A 20,880-nucleotide genomic window follows, 5' to 3' on the forward strand; every position below is an offset into this window, starting at 1 on the left:
TTTTAAAAGTCAAACCTTTGGAACTGCTCCCTCCGTCCCGTTTTATTAGTCTTGATTTTTTTTCCACACAGATTAAGAAGGTGTAATTAATTTGGTTGGAAACATAAATTTAAATTAATAATTTCCTAAAATACCCTTATGCTAATCAATGTAGTCAATGTATTCAATGTATTCAACGTAGTGGGTGAGTATTTAATAACACTGTATTAATAACAAGATATTTAATAAAGGTATTTTAGACAATTTGAAAGATTACTACATTTCTTAATGGAAAAGTGGACTACAATTTGGGACGGACGAAAAAGGAAATCAAGACTAACAAAGTGGGACGAAGGGAGCATAAAAATGACACAGTACTGGTAGTACTCTTATCTTTTCCAATGATCCAACTAAATTATGAGTGCCGTGAATTACTCGTACCCAGAAGAGAAGAGAGGAGAGGAACGATCAAATTAAATTGGTTGCCTTCTCAAATCTGGCACTATGCTTCTCTTATGGTAGTAGTTCAGGAATTCTTTTGCCTCTTTTCTTTGATTGAGTTCAGTCCCATATACATAATGAGTGAGAAAAAGCGAACTTCCATCTTCTTCAGCTCTTCCCTCTTACCGCCATAACCCTAGCTCCTCTACAAGTCCACCACCGCTGTTAGCAATAGGCTTCTGCACCTCCACCGGACTTCACTACCATCTGCTCTTCTAGTTTATTTTCGGACATCAATTTCTTTTCCACTGCTTTCTATCGCAGCTCCTCCACCACCACTGCTCCCCGGAGATTGCAGTAGCTGTTCCTGTGGTAATTTTTGGAATTCAAGCTTTCACTAGCATTAGCTGTTTTGGACTTCAAGCTTAAGACTCAACCAAATTATCCCAATGGATATTTTTTTGCCCTTTTTAAATATATCATATCCTATCATTCCTATGGTTGGAGTCCGAAGTATGATGAAAGAAACATATGATGTTTATAACCTTTTATATCATATCTTGGGTTGTTTCAATAAATTCACGCTTGGCTTTTTTTTTTTTTGTTTATCAAGAATTTAGCACTTAGGAGAGGCTGAAAAATGTAGTTTAGACAACTCTGTACTTTTTCCCTGCTTAAACCTCAGCACTAAATTCAATAACTATGAAAAGGCAATGCTCAAATTTTGACTGTAAACCAAAGTTCAGAATTTTGTTTATATAAATTTGAATGACTATCATTGTAGTTTGTCAATGATTAAAAATGTATGAAATTTTTATTTTGTAAATTTTGTGAGTCTGTCTGAATAAATTTGATAAATTAGATATAAATTTGGATGATTGAATTCTTTGATTATATTTTGTAAATTTGATTTATAGGAATATATATATATATATATATATGATATATTTATAACATTATCCAATTCGATCGACCTTAATCGAACCCATTAACCCCTAATGAACCCGTTCGAGTCAATACCTGACCCGAGCATGCAAACATATCGAGACAAGAGAATCCAACGAGAATCCATCTTTTTCTAGCCCGATTTCCAACAAGGTAAAAATTAAAAAAAAAAATTAACAAGCCAATTTGCAGGTCACACCGCACTAGGGAAGTTTTTCAACGGTGCATAATTATAGCATTTGCCGAACCAGCTAAAAAAAGAGAGCTCGAGCACCTTTCCATGAATACGCCCATAACGAGCCTGAAGCTCCTAATCAAGGGGGAGACGAAATGTTTTCACACTTTTGACAAAATCTTCAAACTCCCAAATTGCAGTCCAACCAAACAAATGCAACATTTCCCAGCGCAAGCAAACCAGGAACGTGCCACATTTCCTATAAAAAAATTTTATTACCGTGCATAATGGAAAATCCAGAAACAGCAATTGTAAGACGATGCATTACCATTTGAATCCAAATAAAAAAAACCCATGCAGGAAACAAACTACTCGAACTATCTAGTACAGCATTATTCGAAGTTCAAAAGAGACACAAGCCAACAGGAAAACAGCATGCAACTTGCAGACTCAAGGCCCAATACAAAAAGCATCAATTTTCCACAAGGACCCTTTTTGCTAAAAGAAACCAGGATTAAAAAAGAAAAGTGCAGCGCAAGAGAGCCTAGTTCGGAATTGGCTTGCTTAACATTTCTCATCCATAGCTCCATTTACCAGCGCACTGTTATCAAAATAAAGATTCCAAAAAGAAAAAAACCATTAGCAACAGTGAAGTAAAAAATTGACTGAAAACAACAAAGAATACCGATGCAGTTAAAGTATAAATACCTTCTTAATGGCTAGGTATGATCAACCATCTCCATCCACAAAGATGTCACTTCACACAACAAGAATAAAGGTGCAAACCCACCTGCAAAGGTTGATAACTACTCGGCTTCCTGTGCAGGAGAGTTACGGATTGATTCTAAGCAGAAAAAGGAGTATAGCAGAAGCCGAAATCAAACTAAAACTACATCCCCTTCCCATTTTTCCTTTTTAAAAACCAGAAAAATGGCGAAAGGTGTAACTGCAACTTTGCATAGCAAAGCCAAGGACTTGGATCCGGAGTATTTGACAAAAAGCAAAAAGAGAGATGAGAATCAAGAGAAGAGAAAGAAGCAGCAGCCATTTTAGGCAGCATTGAGAGAGTTAAGGTGTAAAATGATCTAAAAAGCCTAACAAGTCAAAGGACTGCAAATAGACTAGGCTACCAAAGAAATCGAAACTGGATGCACTATATAGGATGATGGGTTCTGAACGAGAGGCAAGAATAGTGATTAATACAATCCTATCAACTAGTGAGCCAAATCAGGTTAGGACTCTACTGTATACACAAAATGTAACAAAAGCACGAACTGTTCTATCTGAAAACAGTTCGTGTTCTATCTGAAAACAGTCCAATGAGAATGAGCAACCCTGTGAAGAAAGATTTTAGTCTATTTTGAGCCAAAGAGAGAGTTGAGCAGTCTGTCCGCTTCATTACAAGACAGCCCGCAAGCACCAACAACCCTTTCCACATCTGCTTCGTCATTCACAGCATTCCACCTTCTGCTGTCATTACATATTGAACCAACTTTCATCCGTCTCCTAGCACCCCCACACTACTCAACCGCATCTCAACTATTATCATCTTGATATACTTGGAAATAGTCAACCAACCAGCCACCAAGTCTCTTGCACCACTGACACCACATAAAGCTACTAATCAACCATAACTATCAAGTCAAGCAGAGGACTCATTTATTCACCATATATACATTCTAGAATCTACCACTAACCCAGCTATCAAAGAAAATCAACTTCCTTATTCACAGGAGCTGCGCGAGCTCCAAGTCTCCATTCAGTCGTCAGTAAGATCAAGATTGAGGATGCGACGAAGGGTCTTCGTCGCTGAGTCAACACTTAGGCTAACACCATCATGAAACAAATCATCCGGGGAAGGGCTACGTTCCCTGGTAGGGGAAGCAGGGGCAGACTTGGCAATAGGGCGAAAGTCAATGTCAGAGGCCGAAGAAGAGGGCAAGTCAAGCGAAACAGTCCTTTTTGGACGGAGAGAAAACTTGGGAATGGGGAGAGAACTAGGAGGTGGGGAGTTGGAATAAGCAGGCCCAGCCCAGCGTTCAGAGAAATTAAACTCACCACTGAAGGAAGAAGCCAACCTGCTATAATCGACATCAACTTTCAGTTTCATCGGGATGGGAATGGCGCTACTAGATTTGGCCAACTTTTTGGACTTCTTTGGTTCTTCGGATCGTGAATGAAGAAGGGTAGAAGGTGTTTTGGGGGAAAATGAAGGGGAAAAGACCCGTTTGGGAACAGGAGAGGAGAAAGATTTAATTGGGGTAGGTAGTAAGCCGGAACCAGATTGAAAAGTCCGGCAATTAATCCCCCTAAAATCCTTAGACGGCGGCGAATCAAACGACCCAAATGGCTCGGGTCCATGACCCTTACTTCTACTATAATACTGATTCCGATGCTGGGCCACAACAACTAGAGTCTCCATGGCCGGTGACTCTACCAACTAGGGTTTATCCTAATCAAAAGATTACTGCTCCACTACTACCAGAACTACAAAAATAAACTTAAAAGAGATCCGTCAACTAACCAAACACTGCTTAAAGGAACAAATTTCAAGGCATACACTAACAGAAGCTTTTAGATCTCCGCCATAACCACCAGAATCTGAGTAGATCAACATCAATCTCCTGATTTCCAAGCCATACATAGAACATGTATTTGCTCTAATAATTTTGCTTTATCAAAAAACACAAATTCTCTTTCTTCACTTGCTTCAGATCTACAGATATCCCCAAAGAAAACAAAAACAAAAGTAAAATAAAAATCAACAAATCAGTTCATAGAAAAGAAAGAAATGGGAACCAAAAAAAAAAAAAGCTAATTAAGTGACAATCAGAAAAGTTGAAGAAGACTACCTGGTGAGTTGATAGAAATTGATCAGCGAGATCGGGCGGGTGAAAAGGATAAGTTGACAAATGTGATTTTCGTAGCTTTTTTTCTTTTTTTTTTTTCGGTTTTTGGTTGGGTTTTGGTTTGGTTGTCTATATATACATATATGTGTAAGTGTGTGTGTGTGTAGATATATGCAAGCAGCGTGGACTGTGAGATGCAGTAGAAAGTAAGTATAAATCAGCAAGACGAAGACGACGCCATTGAAAGTTCAGCTTCTGAGCATTTTTTGAATAATAGCAGTAACCGGATGTGAAATGACCCTCTGAGTTGAATTGAAATGTGAACTCTCACGCACTTCGACAGCACCCACCTTCAGTTCAGATTCCCTCAGGGCAGGGTAGTGGATTTTTATCTTCCCGATTTGACCGCAATACCCCTCTGCTTTTCGGTTCTACCGCAATACCCCTCACACTTGACACTACTGTTGAGTGCTGACCCCCACGTTCTATTTACCTGATTCAATGACCATTTTGCCCTGGAAGAGCCTTCACTTAGATTCAGTAGTAATATTCTCCTTTTACCTGCCTTACTGGTCATTTTAACACTCGAACTAACTATGGTAGAACATTGAGTAAATTATTTGAATGACCGCTAAACTTTTGGAAAATATAGCATTGGCTACTGACCAATTAAAAATCTAGGGTCCGTTTGGATTAGCTGTTTTTGGGATTGTTTTTCAAAAACAATACTGTAGCATTTCGTTTTTGAAATACAAGTCCGTTTGGATTAGTTGTTTTTGGGGTTGTTTTTCAAAAATTATATGAAAAACTTTTACTGTAGATGTTTTTTGGATTATTTTTAGAGGTATTTTTAAAACATATTTTTGAGTATTTTATAATTTATAATTTATATATTTTTATATTTATATACATTTATGCATTTATAATACATTTATAAATATTTATAAATAAATATATTTATATATTTATATAAAAATATATCAATATATTATAAATGTATTATATTATACATAATATAAATATATTTATAAATGTATAAATTATAAATGAATATTATATAAATGTAAAAATTATAAATTATAAATTATAAATTTTATATTTTAAATAAATATATATTTATGCATTTATAATACATTTATAAATATTTATAAATAAATATATTTATATAAAAATATATAAATGTATTATATTATATGTAATACATAATATAAATATATTTAGAAATGTATAAGTGTATATTATTATAAATATATAAATTATAAATGAATATTATATAAATGTATAAATTAATATATCATAAATATATATTAATATTATGTATAAATGTATTAATATAATTAATATAAATATATAAATGTATTAATATTATGTATAAATGTAAAATTAATATTATGTATATTAATATAAATGTATCAATGTATTATATTATATATAATACATAATATAAATGTAAATTATAAATATACATAAAAATATATATATTATATATAAATGTACATTTATATAAATGTATAATCTATAGAATATATATTATATTATATTATATATAATTTTATAATATATATTTTTTGTATAAATATATTATAAATATATAAAAATATATATTAAATAAATAAATTATATATAATATGAATAAATAAATATATAAATATATTATTTATAAATATTTAATATATATAATATACATTAATAGTAATTATAAATATTTGAATATTAATAAATATGGTGTTTATATAATATTTCAATTTGTAATATTTATTGTATATTTCATTATATAAATATTTATAAAATTTATAAATATATAATATAAAATTTTGCAATTTGTATAATATACATAATATTGTATATATATAATATAATATACATAATATACATTTATACATTATTACATATTATGTATATTACATATTATACATAACTTTATTATACATTATTGTACACAATAATGTACATAATAATGAAAGTACATTAATAATGTATATATTATAATATAATGTACATAATATATTATGTATAAATATTTATACATTTATGTATACAATATTACATATTATGTATATTATATTATATTATGTATAATATTAATGTATGTAAATATTTATATAATATATAATATATAACATATAAATATATAATTTTCAATTTGTATATTTCAATTTACATATTCAATTTACATATTTCAATTTATATATTTCAATTTATATTATATTAATATAAATTGAAATATACATATTAAATTTGTATATTTGGAGTTGTTTTTGATATAATGTTTGGATATGGGTGTTTTTGGAATTGTTTTTGAAATACACATTTACTGTAGCATTTGGAATGTGAAAAACAGTTTTTCAAAAACAGGTGCAAAAACAAGGAATCCAAACGAACCCCTAGTTTTAACCACTAAATTATTTAAATTTTAAATTTCAAATCAATTCGTCAGATTTAATTCTTAATTACACCTTTTTTGTCCTATGAATTGGGTAGGAACTCAAATCTATTATGTTTAACAATTAAATCCAACGAAATAACCTGACATCGAAAATTTAAATAATTTAGCGATCAAAATTAGATTTTCAATAATTCAATAGTCAAAACTTGATGATTTCAAAAATTTGGTGGTTATACAGATAATTTGCTCTAGAATATTTTAACCAAACAAAATTGGATTCGGTTAGTTTAGCAATAAGCGGAGAACGGACCCGTTAAAAAGAAAATTAAAAAAAAAAGAAAGAAAAAAACTCAAACCTTTGGTCATGAATTTGTGTTTTTTTCCCCCTTAAATAAAATTTTGTCACCTTATTGTTATCTTGTACAGTCATTATTCTAGTAGAAAGTTTCGAGTTTATTACTACTCGTGATATCTAAAGCTGGTGGCCTAAACGACTGCTACCAAATGCAATGTTGTACTCATGAAAAGTTTGAGAAATTGGGGAATTGCTTTTGTGGATACTATTAAATGCCTTGCTGTTACCATAAATATAAGCTCATTGAATAAAGGAGGAATAAGGATTTCTTCAAAGTGTACTACAGGCTACATTGAATAAAAAGAGGATTAAGGATTTCTCCAAGGTGTACTGCAAGCTTCCTGTTTTCCAAATTTTGTAAAAGAGGAAGGACAAACAAAAAAAATCTAGTATGACCAAGCATCATAATCATATTTTCTTTTTTCAAAAAAAAAAATATATATATATATACATAAACGCATAACTATGCTACATTTCAATCCAAGAATACAACTGGCTATTTGCTGCGAGGCCAAAATGTGTGTTTTCAAGCACTGTCGTAGCTTAACGCACTCTCTTGTAGGTATCCAATTCATCGGAGCAGCTACCCTTTGATCTAAGCCGGCGATTGGTTGAACAAGTCCATTTTGACTCTTCAACAACAAAAATTCCGGCTCCAGTGCTTCCTTGCATTTGGATGGCTTTCTATTTTGATTTAGGCCGTCTTTGGAAAATTTTTATTTTTCAAATTTTTTTTAAAAAAAAGTACATAACGAATTTTGAAGAAGAATTGTAAAACATGTAAGTAATAAATGTTTTTTTTTTTTTTTGGGTTCTATAGAAGGGACGATTGCTGGAAATTTAGCTGTACACAGCCGACTAATTAGGGGTGCTGTCGAGTCGAGTCGCACTACTCGAGCTCGACTCGAGACAAAATAACTAAACTCGAGCTCGAGTTCGTTCTCGTCAAGCTTTTAAAATTCGAGCTCGAGCTCGAGCTCGACATCGATTTATGGAATTCGAGCTCGAGTTTAATTAAATGTAATTAATTCAAATCGAGCTCAATTGAGCTTATTCGATCTCAATCAAGCTCAAGTAATAAAAATTAATATTTTATATATAATTTTAAATAAAGGATATTATTGACATTTCACAATAATAAAAATTAAAATATATATTATAAAAAACTCGATAGAGCTTGTCGAACTCTCGAGTATTATATTTCCAAACTCGAGCTCGACTTGATAGCTCTAACGAGCAGCTCGAGCTTGGTCAACCGAGCTCGAGCTCGAGCTGCTGACCAAGTAGCTCGCGAGCTCGAGCCGAGTTACTTGGTTCAGCTCCAGTCCTGCGATTGATGCATATGCCAAAAAAGCTCCACAAATTGCTTTTAATTCTATTTGGGTCATGCCGGGGTGCGGACGGCAAAACCGCTAATAATCTTGATTTCTTTAGTAAGGGATTGATGAACTATTAAAATTATTGGCTTCCTCATTTAACTCTAGTCCTAACCTCTACATGTATTGACCGAGTGCCTCGTCGGTTTTTTCTGATTTTCGGTCGAACCCCATTTTCGATCGATTTTGACTATTTTTTGGTGAGGGATTTTAAAGGTAATCTCGATCAAACTGTTCATCAATTTTTGGTCCAATTAGTTGAACCGACTACAGTTCGAGTTTATAAACACAAGTGCCGTGTGCCTCGAGGGTAGGGACTTCAACAATCTATGTCGTTCCAAAGTCTGTTGTTGACCTTGTAATATTCCACTTCATCATTTTTTTCTGCAACGGTAGATTTTGTATTAATTGGCAAAAATATACACTTATATGAGCAAAGATTCAACTAATTCTATACAAAAAGTGTTAGACAAACTGAGAATTGATCCATTCCTCATCTTAAGAGATGCTTAAAGCATAATCACTAATCCATTCACATCTAGAATCTCGTCGAATGGACCGTCATATATTTGAATCCAAAATTCAAGATCATCAATTTGTCGAGTATCTCGTCGAATGGACTTGTAGAGTTAGGGAAGTTAGAGCCCCATATATTAAATTAAATTGATCCAGACACACGCAACATATGGATGCATGCTCATTCACTACTTCAGTCTCAAATGAATGATTATTGAGTTTGAGAAGGGAACGGTTCAAAATTCAAATACATGGACTGACTAGAAAATCAAATTCTATATCTAAAATGTTGTCGATGCAGGCCAAGAAGATACTACTCGCCAAATAATGGTCCGCTTTAGGTTAGGGTGACCAATGAAGGCGGGCCAAGTTCAATTAAATTGGTCCCATTGTGCGGGAAGTTGTAACAAGTCTTGGTTGGACCTGAAGGTTCAGATTCTTCTGTCTGGTGTCGAAAACAAAGGCCCTTTTGCTAACTGGTTTCTTGGGCCTCCCTCTCCACTTCCGCCCCCGGGTGTTTCTATCTGCATTCCTAATTAACAACGCAAATGACTTTGGTAAACGTGAAAGCACTGCAATATACTACAGTGTAATACTAAAAAAAAAAACAAAAAATCATGTGCACGAAGGACTGCAAAAGCAGTTGAGTCGAATCGAACTATAGTTTAATCGAGTTGAATCTTGACTTAATTTTATTAAGTTTAAAGTCAGAACCCGAGCTGCCAATCTAAAGTTCGAACTCAAAAAACATAAAATTAAAAATTTTATTTTTTAAAAATAAATAAAATAATATTTTTTTTAATAAATAATTAAAATTTAAGAATATATACGTAATTTTATTATTAAAACAAAAAGTAAATAAATAAATAAATATATATATACTCGAGCTCGCGAGCTAACGAGTTTAATATTTTGAATTCGTACTCAAGTTCGAATTTGATTTTTGATCGGCTCGAACTTTGATTCGAACCGCTCGCGAGCGCCTCTCGATTCGTTTGAGGCACAACAACCTTATAGCTCGTTTTTTTATAAAAAAAAAAAAAAAATTTTTGACGGGTGACAACTTGTATGTATTCTCTTAAAACGGAGAGACTTTGAGGGCCTATGAGTGACGCCTGCTGCACTCACCATAGCATGCCGAAATCTCCAATAAGGATAATGTACTACTACTACTACTACTCACGGCTCCTACTCCTGAAGTGACGCACGATAGCACGCTACATTGGTTGCTTGCTTGGCCATCGACTAGTCATTTTAATTGCTGTTGTCATTCTGTTACGTTGGTTGCTTTTTCAACTTTTTAGTTACTACCCATACTATAAATTTAAAAAGAAAAAAAAAAGGTCAGTGAAACTAAAGATTGACGGGAATTAAGTAAAACTTGAGCAAGAGGATATTTTATTTTTGAGTCATGTTTAGGGACGGTTAATAAATGTCATTTAGCGTTTTGCAGCAGCAACGCTAAATTTGTAGGCCATGCTTGGATTGCTTGTTTTCGTCGAAAAATATTGTCGTTTTTCGTGATCACATTTTTCTATCACCTTTTTCCCTCACATATATCAAATCGCTACAGTAACTTTTTCATGAAAAATGACGAAAAATGCAATCCAAACACAACCTTAGTTAATTTGTAATGAGCGCATCTCATTCAACATTTTAATTAACTCTTATAGACAAATATTTTTGAGGAGTTATCTCCGTCATTTTTTTTTTTTTTTGTTGAGGGAGGGGCCTGGGGGGAGAGGAAGCTGCATCATTTTGGACATAAGAGAGAGTGGTTGTTTGCCTAAGCGCTGGTAGGACCAACTTCACGCAATACAAACGCAAATATCCGGAAAGTTCCATGCAATTTCCTTCTCTTTTCCGGCAAGACCAAAAAGCTCCCGTGTAAATTTTTTGAGTAGTTATAATCATTCCATGTTCAAGAGTCAACCTAAAAAATAAAATAAAATAAAAATTACGATATTCCACTCTTAACAATGCACACAAACATGCAAATCCTTAGAGATGGGCATTTTTATTTTTATTTTTATTTTTATTTTTATTTTTGCTAAAATCATTTGCCGTTTAGTATCAAAATTTCCTTCCTTATATTTATACGTTTTTAACAGTCAAAAATGGAAATGTATGATCAAATCAGTCAAAAATGGATTTACATCCTTGGAAATGTATGTGCGATATATATAAATGAAAAATCCTGCAAAAAATATATATCGATTTTAAATGGTGACTCACCTTTCTAATTTTAGTGATTCTCATATTTTTATGTATTTAGATATATGGTGGTGATTTTCAATCATTTCTTACAAGTTAAAGTCAAAAAAAAAAAAAAAAATTCTTCCAATCGAAGAGAACACGCGACTTGTGCCGCACGTGGGAGGAACTTTGGTATCGGTATTGCCTCCACTCAGCGTAACCTAATAAATCATTTACACATAATTAATCTATTATAACAAGTCAATAGTAGTTGACACATTTTAGTGTATTTGATGACCGGTCAAATACTTTGCGTTTTGAGGCATCCACGGTCGACAGCGTTTGGGAATAATGCGACGGCGCCTCCACTCACATGCGATGAAACACGCGTCGACAGCCAACGCTGCTTATATGACTCTCTTTTTAAAAAGAGGGAAGGGGGAGAGAGGAATGCTTACGGAATTTATCATCTGAGGAACGTTCCCGAATTTTATCATCGTAGAGTTGTTTTTTTATCTGTAGGTGAACTCATAAATATATATAAGGAAAAAAAAAAAAAGGGTTTGCGTTAAATTATACACTTATGTACTGTCAATTACATTTAAAAAAAAAAATGCGTAGTTCTGGTTTCTTCATACTAAAGAAAGTCATGTTGACGTTTTGACCAAAAAAAAAAAAAGTGAATTTATATATTAGACACTTGTTGATATACTTAAATCACACGCAATTTATTATATAAATACACACTAATAATTATTATCCTTTCTCATATTTATACATTTCTTAATATGTAAACCATTGGAGACTCGCTAGGCAGACTCTTACATACCGTAATAAATATAAACATTAGCATAATAAATGTAAATATTAAGATAATGGATTTTTTAGATGGGTCTGATTAATACATTTAAATTTCACCCGACTTGGACACTTATACACATATACTACTGTAATAATTATTATCATTTACTGCATTTATGCACTTTTCCTAATAATTGATTCCGCCTTTTTGAAAATCTAACACATGAATTACATTTTTGATAAATGCTCATTGTGCACCCGCATATATACAGGACATGTTGTTACCTTTGATGAAAATTGCGTGCAATAATCAACTTCATTGCAATTTTAAGTTAAATCTATATAGGGTATTATATTAGTTCATCCTATCCACGAATGATGATTGCACATAAATAAGATATGCATGATATAACTTGTAGTATAATATATTATTGTCACACCGGAGACCTATTGGGCAAACAAGAAAAAGGAAAAAGATGACAACCCTTGCAGAAAATTCCGTTGCCAATCTTTTTGTTTTTTTGTTTTAGGTAGAGTTTTTTTTTAAAAAAAAAAACAAAAACAAAAACCGTCATATCATTAAGAAATACTTGAAGCTGGCGACGATTGTACCTAATCGCTGGATAACTATCGGGATAAGTATTAGTTAACCCTCTTTCTTCAAAGTACCTGACGACAAAACAAAAACCGTATCTTCTCCGATAATAATTTCTTAGCAATTCATCCCTCTTCCTCCCCAATCCCGCTGTCCTTGCAAACTCCCTTGCTCCTTTTCTCTTCCTTTAACTTTCGATTTCTCTCACATGAAATCCACGAGCTGTTTATAAATAGTGTCTGCTACTGGGCTGCTGTTGAAAGCGGATATTGGAATTCCCCAATTCTCAGATTAATTATTTAGCGAAATCTTGAGTTCAGTCTTCTTTTATTAGCCCAGAAACTTATCTCTCATTTGTTTCTTCACTTCTTGCGAGACCATGAAAGTTCATCCCGTGCCGAGGAAGCGGAACATGACTCTGCGATACGACATCGCGTCGTCCCTCTCTCAAGCTAACGCTTTAGCTTGCAGGCAGAAGAAGCTTCGGAGGCTGCCTCACATCTTTGCCAAGGTTCTTGAGCTGCCGTTTCACTCCGACGCCGATGTTTCTATTGAGGAGACCGCCGATTACTTCAAGTTCGTAGTTCCTACGGATGATGTCGGCGATGATGTCAGGGCCCATACCCTCGAGATCTATCCCGGAGTTACTAAGATTCTGATTCGCGAAAACGACTTCGTTGGTAGTGGGTTGTTTCTGGATGAGTTAGAGCTTGACTTCTGGAGGTTCCGGCTCCCCGCCGCAACTCGGCCGGAGATGGCTACCGCGGCTTATGTAGACGGTGAGCTGGTGGTCACGGTGCCAAAAGGAAGCGGCGACGAGGATGTTGGTGAAGCCGAAACCGGTGCTATTGGAGGACCAGGACAGCTTGTTCTTGTACAGTAATTTATTTAAACCCCCCCCCCCCCCCCCCCGACCCCCACCAAAAAAAAGGTTGGCTATTTTTTTTTTTTTTTTTTTGTATGTTATGCTTATCTCAGGATCCTTTGATCCTTAAAATGAAAGTCTGCTACTTCCATAAGGTTACGCTATGTTGCATATTATTCAGTTAAGTTTTTGGTTTTCTTGATTTACAGTATGTGTATGTTTGTTTATTAAAATTAGGTTAAGGCTGTGTTTTGTTCTATATCATAATCGGAAGTTGATTTTTATGGCAAAGAAACGTAGCTTAATTTTGAATGAGAATCAGTTTCCATTTTCTGATTTTTTTCCTTATCTGATAAAGAACCAAACACAGCCTTAAGTTTGGAAGTATTTGGTATATGTTATTGATGACTAAAGCTTGCTTGCTGAGACTAGGACAGTGAGCTGAATGTAACATTTTTTGATGTCAGAAAACTTGGTTTGTTCATATAAATGAATTCCATTCTGTTCAGTCATCAAAATAATCTGGCATCGCAGTTTGAGGGGAAAATTTGATATTTTCACTGAAATTTGTTCAGAATGTGCTCTGGTGCAATCTAGATTTCATTTTGAATGAACTTAACCTCTCATGGTTGCTGGATTGGCTTGTGCCAAACTTCCATGTCTCCATATTGTGTTAGATGACACTCGTTGTGATTTCTTTTTTTCGAAATCACCATAACTTCCACTACTGCAGGTTGTGTTTAATGACACTCATTTATGATTTTTTTTTTCAAATTATGATTTCAATCCGTTAAAACATTCCAAAGCATGTGATTATAGTGCATTATGTTTGTTTTCTTGTGCTAGATTAGTGATTTCAGTTCCCACTGAAAAGAAAAAAAAAGACATGAAACTTAAGAAAAGAAAATTGCAGTAGTTCATCTTATTCCCATTAACATTTCCCAATAATTGAACCATATATTGCAACTTGGTCTTGTCCTGATCGATAATTTTGGAGCCTCTTTGTCATCTTTATCAGTTGCCCCTGCTTGGTGATGGGACACTTGACTACAAATTTGTTTCTTGTGCCTTGTGTAAACGTCAAGTGACATATGAACGGTAGGTTTTGCTTGGAGAATATGTTACTCTTACATCCTGTTGTATAAGTATATGCTGTTCAGAAAGAACTTGAGACGAACGAAAATTGATAGTAAAAAGCAATTAAGCCATGACAAGAAAGTAATTGATTCGAGGAAGTCTGAGTGCTTACGCTCTTACTTATTTGGTGAAGGTGCATATATTGAGTATTCTTTGCTGGACCCTGAGATTGTTTGAATTCATTTTCTGGTTGATAGGACTGTCGTCGTGTTAAACTCCTTCCTGTGGAGTTTACCAGATGGCTTGAAAACTCTGGCTGATTTTGATTTAGTCTAACTTCTTCTTCCTTTTTTTTCCTTCTTCGCATCTCAAATTATACTAGGTAAACAATCATGTCCTTTGTCTGAGCCAAATTACAATTTTATGTTTTTTGCTTGATTTATAGTGGATGTTTCAGCACAGGTTAAAGCAATTTATTACCCTTGTTGCCAGAAATCGTGCAGTTTCAGCATATGTATTGTTAGCAAGCCAAATTTGTGCAAAAGGAAGGCCATTTGCCTTCGATGGTAGGCCAGGCTAGAGCAGCAGCAGTTTAAGTTTAACATACAAATATCTTTAGAGCCGGCTTAAGTCCCTGTCACTGTGACTTTTAAATAAAATTGAGTGACTTATTTCAAAGTCCCATAACAGCAATCGCTTTTAAAGGCGGATCTTAGACTAACAATGAAAGCGGGTGAAGGGGGGGGGGGGAATTCTTGGGACTTCAGCTGTTACAGCCAGTTTCTTTATAATGGCAATTGCCAAGCTTGCACTTATTCTAGTGCAGTTTCAGGCATATTCTCTACCTTGTGCAAAACACAAATAGTTCAAGCCATTCATGTGTTTTCGACGTGAATAGCTTGAGGATGTGGAAATTTTGCACATTACGTGACTCCTTTGAGAGGATGTTGTTAGCTCCCTTTGAAAATTGCAACCAAAAGATCTATTGAGGTAATGGGAAAAGCTCGAGAGGAATATCATTTGATACTGTAATTGAGAATTTTTTGGGAATGTCTTCTGCTGAGCGACTTGTTCAAGCTGGAAAACTTTCTCCGTTCGCTAAGTCATGGTCTGTTATTGCAACATCTCCAGCAGGTTATGTAATTCGTAAAGAAAGTGGCGCGTACGTGTTGCTACTCCAGATGCATATTTAATCCGTTGTACTCCTATTGAAGTTGGCTGGGCCTGTCATGTCTGCCTTGTCTTTGAATGATCTCCAATCCCCTTGCCATCCATTTGTTTGTACGTGTGCCATCCAATTATCTTTGACAGGTGCCCGACCTAAGGCTAGTATTCATGTTGTAATCCAATTTAATTTGTTTAGTCTTTTTGGTCTTTTGCTGGATATGACTCCGTAACAGGGTAAATGTTACTATTGGTACCCAGCTAAAAATTTTGGAGCTTTGAGAATAATTTAGCTTTCTGCCGCGCCTTAATTTATTTATAATCTGTATAATCTCAATATAGTAGTTTATATATGCAAGAGAGCATGAAAAGAAATTATACTGATTACCCGACGTGGCTCGTTTGCGTTTAGATTTGGACTTCTTGTCTTTAACATCTCCAACTAACAAATTACCAATTGGATTGCCCATTCCTGGATGATATATGACGCTGCCATGAGGTTCTTGGCTGTTGTTCTTTCAGTGCTTTCTTCTTCTTTACGTATATATATATATATATGGTTTGGGCTAATGGTCGATGATCCCATGACTGTAGTCTTTTGTATATTCATTGTTGCTTTGAATTGGTTGGGAGTGGGGTCTGGAATATGTTCTTTGCTTTCCGTTCATCTTTGGCGATGCTGTTGTGTGTGGTGGCTGACTATTCCCCCTTGTATGATATGATGAGAAAAAGACAGAGACAGACAGGATTATGTGATGTCGTCTTCGGAGTCGGGAAGGAGGAATAAATGAAAAAGGAAAAGGGTGTGGCTCCGGTGAGAAATAAATGAATGGGATAAGTACGACATTATGAAACTCTTCTTTGTTGTTAACTCCTTTAACTTTGCACTACAAGCGAAAACTAGGTAATTTTGTTTTTTTTTACCAGATACGTTAGATTCCATGCCACATCTGTTACTACTTTTATTCTACACTAAGGGGAGGGGTAGGGAGAGGAGGACTCAAGGGGGTCAGAGAAGGAATCAAAAGGGATTGAACCATCACCAGTCTAAACGGATACTTGGGGGATTGGACCATCACCAGTCTAAACTGATACCTACGCACCCGCTGACAAAATTTAAGGAAATCCTGGATTGAATGTTGATTTTTTTTGTCTACACCCAAGTGTCTAGTGGCCAACTACTCTAGGGTAAATACATGAGTACTTTCCTCAGATTTTTCTTGACAATATTTTGTTGATTCAAACTGGGGCCTCAAGTGGAGGAAGGAAAGCGTTTAGCAATTCATCTTGCGGACGAAGAAGAAATAATATAAAATTGTTCTCTTTTGCTGAACTTCAGCGGTTAATGTTTCCGACCTCATGTCCAACAAAAACTTGCGTGGAGTCGTGGACTGTATTCTTTGTTCCCTTCAAACTTGGTAAGCACATATTCCATATAAATATATTATGCTAAAGTTTATACTGAAAAAACACACTGAGGGTCTTATCATCAAATTTTTTTTATAGATTACTTTTTGAACTCATTGTTGTTATATCAATACCAGCAATTAGGGATTCATGCGAGCCAAGCTGCTCGCGAGTAGCTTGCGAGTAGCTCGGTCAATGACTTGGTTTGAACTCGATCAAATTGAATTCGAGCCGAGTCTCGAGTTACTCGAGTATACATTCAAGTCGAGTAAGAGTTCGAATTTTTGCAGCTCGTGACTCGACGAGCTACTCGTCGAGTAGTATAATTTAAATAATATATATAATTTAAATAATATATATGTATTATAAATATAAAATGACCATTATGAGTATAATTTCTACTGAATTTACAAGATTGATAAAAAATTCGATTGATCAGTTTACTCGGCTCGATAAGGCTTGACTCAAGGTCGAGTCTTATTGAGTCGAGTCTCGAGCTTTTAAGGACTCGATCGAGATCGAGCTTGAGCTCGACTCGGCTCGAATACACCCCTACCAGCAATAGATTTCACCTCTGCATATTCATAGTTAATCCACACACAGCGAAAGTTTCAAATTCATTAAAATAATTAAACAAAATTGAATATTAAGATATTTAACTTGATTAAATTTGTTTACACCTCTAAGAGAATACACGGTAATCTCTCACAAGTAATTTTTTTCATGTTGAAAGAAAATCAGAATTTTTTATCCTTGGGGTAGAGTGTCATTTATTCGGAATGAGGTTCAATCAGATATAGAATTTCGGTTTAAGTGCCACAATTCGGGATGATCAAATTTTGTCTGTAATTATGGTAGCATATTGGTGTTAATTCGATTTTAATAGCATCATGATATCATTCGCACGGATTTGGTTTAATTACTTGAAGTTGGAAGCCTTTAATGTACGACTGTCGCTTTCATCAATGAGGTTTAGGTTCCGTTTGATAAAACTGAATCTGAATACTGAAACAATTAATTTGCTGAATTTTAAGCACTGAAAAAAATATATGAATGTCTGAATTTTAATGCTAAACTTATTTATACTGTTTGATAAATATTTATAGCTGAATGCTTAATAAGTTTAATTTAACAATTTTGCCCTTATATCATTTCATTCAAAAAAGAAATAGAATCTATGATTTAATTAGTTTAAAATTGTTAGGTATAAAAATGACAATATTTATTTTTAAATCAAATTAATATAAAATATGAAATATATTATATGAGAAGTATGGAGAAGATGTGAAAGTCATTAAAAAGAGAGAAAAGAGAATATTATGTTGTTTAATTAGATAAGAATTTTGAATATAATTAACAAACAAGGATAGATTTGGTAAATAAGATAAAGTAGCTGAAGTAATTCTATTGATTCTTATTATAATTAAGTATTCAGTTAGGATTCTTGTACTGAAAAAAATACACACAGGTTCAACACTACTTAACAAGTTCAGCAAATAGATTTTCATTTATCAAATACTCAAAACATCTGAATGTGTGAAAAAATTCAGATGCAACATTTTTTTATGTTATCAAACAGACCCTTACTTTATGCTAATTAAAAGGCTCTCTGTTTCATACTAATGTTAGGTTCATCAAAGGAGTACTATTATTGTTTTTGGTCAATGGCAAGTAACAAAAAGTAAGGTGTAAATGTGAGTGGATGGTACTCTATTTCATAAGGAATTGAATGCTATCCGATCACCCTGGTAGCCTAAATCAAGTTTTAACTAGCTTTGGAATGTAAAATAGGAAGCTTTGCTTAGATGTATTTCACCGTAATGACATGTGATTACTAACACCTTACCCTTTTTTTTTTTTTTTTTTTTTTAAGATTTCCAAAAAAAAAAAAAAAAAACCTCATTTGCAGATTTGCGGAGCGTGAATCCGCGTTTTGCTTGTTTTTCACTCTTCCCGGGTGGATGCCACTGAAATTGAAAACCTTAAAATATCAATATTCAGAAATTTCGTACTGGCAATCCAACCCCAGATAACTCAATCCTCAGATAAAACCAATTCCCGACTGAATATCATATTATGAGTGAAAGTACCAGTAGTAGTAGAAGCTAGCTCGCATTATTTGTCCTCCACCATCATCTTTACACTACTTATAAATGGATTTCGCTGCAATGCATGGGTGGCAGTGGCATGCATATTATTATTGATTTGAAGTTGAAAGCCATGCAAGCTCCAGCTTCGAAGCCCCTCTCCTTTTCCATCCTCCTCTCCTCCTCATTGTTATTAATCTTCATCTCCTCATCTCTCCACCCCGCCCAAGCAGACCAACCCCTCCTCACACCCATCAAAAAGGACACCTCCACCAACTTATACTCTGTCTCAGCTTACCTCAAGACCCCTCTTCAACCCACCAATTTGCACCTCGACTTGGGAGCCTCCCTCACCTGGGTTGACTGCACTCGTCGCTACAAGTCCTCCACTTACCGCCACCTCCTCTACAACGCCTCCCTCTGCCTTGAGCTCGACACAGGCATTTATGGCAACTGTTTCAAACGACCCGGTCCCTCGTGCTTCAACGACTCCTGCGAATTCTTCCCTGAGAATTCCGTGACTCGGCAGGTTGCCATAGGAGATATACTGCTCGACTCGCTTGCCTTGCCCGCCACTGACGGCCGAAACCCGGGCAAACTGGGCCTGGATTCGGATTTCGTGTTTTCTTGCGGTACAACCAAGTTGCTGAGGGGCTTGGCTAGAGGAGTCACCGGATTGGCGGCTTTAGGCAGGTTCAATTTCTCCCTGCCGGCTCAGCTCAGCCGAGCCTTCTCTTCTCCATTGATATTCGCGATTTGCTTGCCCAGTACGCCCTCCGCAAACGGCGCGGCTTTCTTCAACTCCGCTGGGCCATATTACTTCTTGCCCGGAATTGACCTTTCAAAATCGCTGATTTACACTCCCCTCCTCTTAAACCCCTACGGCGGCACCGTAATCACTTACCCTAACCGCCCATCGGATGAGTATTTCATTGGGGTGACTTCCATCAAGGTCAACGGCAATGCCTTGCCTTTAAATAAGACCCTCCTTGCCATCAATCAAGAGAATGGATTCGGCGGGACCAAGGTTACGACTTCCACGCCATACACCCTGCTGCACACCTCCATTTTCAAGGCCTTCACGGCCGCGTTTGAGCAGGAATCAGCCGCTCTCAACCTCTCCTCAATAACGCCGGTGAAGCCATTCAGTTTGTGCTACGAAGCGGACAAGATAGCCAGCACGCGCGTGGGGCCGGCTGTTCCCACCATTGATCTCGTGCTGCAGAGTGATGATGTGTTTTGGAGGATCTTTGGCGCGAATTCGATGGTCAGCGTCAAAGTCAACGGTGTGGATGGCTTGTGCCTGGGTTTCGTGGATGGCGGGCCAAACCCCAGGACCTCAATCGTGATTGGAGGACATCAGATTGAAGACAATCTGCTCCAGTTTGACCTGGTTTCCAAGAGGCTCGGTTTCAGCTCTTCCGTTCTGTTCCGGAGCACAACTTGCTCCAACTTCAATTTCACCACCAACAAATGACTCCAATAATTCATGATGAAGCGCCCCTTTCTTTTTTTTTTTCTAAATATATAATAATCTGCTGTTTTATTTTAACAGCGTACGTGTATTTCCTCCTTTGCTGCTCGGTCAGCGTTCCGTTAATGAATAATCCTATAATTAAAAAAAAAAAAAGAACAGGACTTGTTTTGCTTTGCTCGTAATTACTTG

At 35.4% G+C, this 20,880-nt stretch overlaps 2 protein-coding genes and 1 long non-coding RNA gene across 3 annotated transcripts; 2 read left to right on the forward strand and 1 right to left on the reverse strand.

The window, feature by feature from the left end:
* Positions 1–220: 220 nt before the first annotated feature.
* Positions 221–4,756, reverse strand: LOC113733326 (uncharacterized). Its single transcript, XR_003458999.2, has 4 exons — positions 4,393–4,756; positions 2,249–4,256; positions 1,640–2,141; positions 221–787 (listed from the first exon to the last, which is right to left on the reverse strand). It is a non-coding gene; the product is annotated as an uncharacterized lncRNA (long non-coding RNA).
* A 7,845-nt stretch (positions 4,757–12,601) lies between these two features.
* Positions 12,602–13,685, forward strand: LOC113733327 (uncharacterized). Its single transcript, XM_027259674.2, has one exon. It carries the CDS (start codon positions 12,994–12,996, stop codon positions 13,495–13,497), a length of 504 nt encoding a protein of 167 aa, XP_027115475.1. The 5' UTR covers positions 12,602–12,993; the 3' UTR covers positions 13,498–13,685.
* A 5,472-nt stretch (positions 13,686–19,157) lies between these two features.
* LOC140038073 (probable aspartic proteinase GIP2) lies at positions 19,158–20,766 on the forward strand. The gene has a single exon (XM_072083239.1). The coding sequence runs from the start codon at positions 19,300–19,302 to the stop codon at positions 20,689–20,691; it is 1,392 nt and encodes a 463-aa protein (XP_071939340.1). The 5' UTR covers positions 19,158–19,299; the 3' UTR covers positions 20,692–20,766.
* The last annotated feature ends 114 nt before the right edge of the window (positions 20,767–20,880 follow it).

Source organism: Coffea arabica, chromosome 1c, assembly GCF_036785885.1.
Source record: "Coffea arabica cultivar ET-39 chromosome 1c, Coffea Arabica ET-39 HiFi, whole genome shotgun sequence".
NCBI classification, from domain to species: Eukaryota; Viridiplantae; Streptophyta; class Magnoliopsida; order Gentianales; family Rubiaceae; genus Coffea; species Coffea arabica.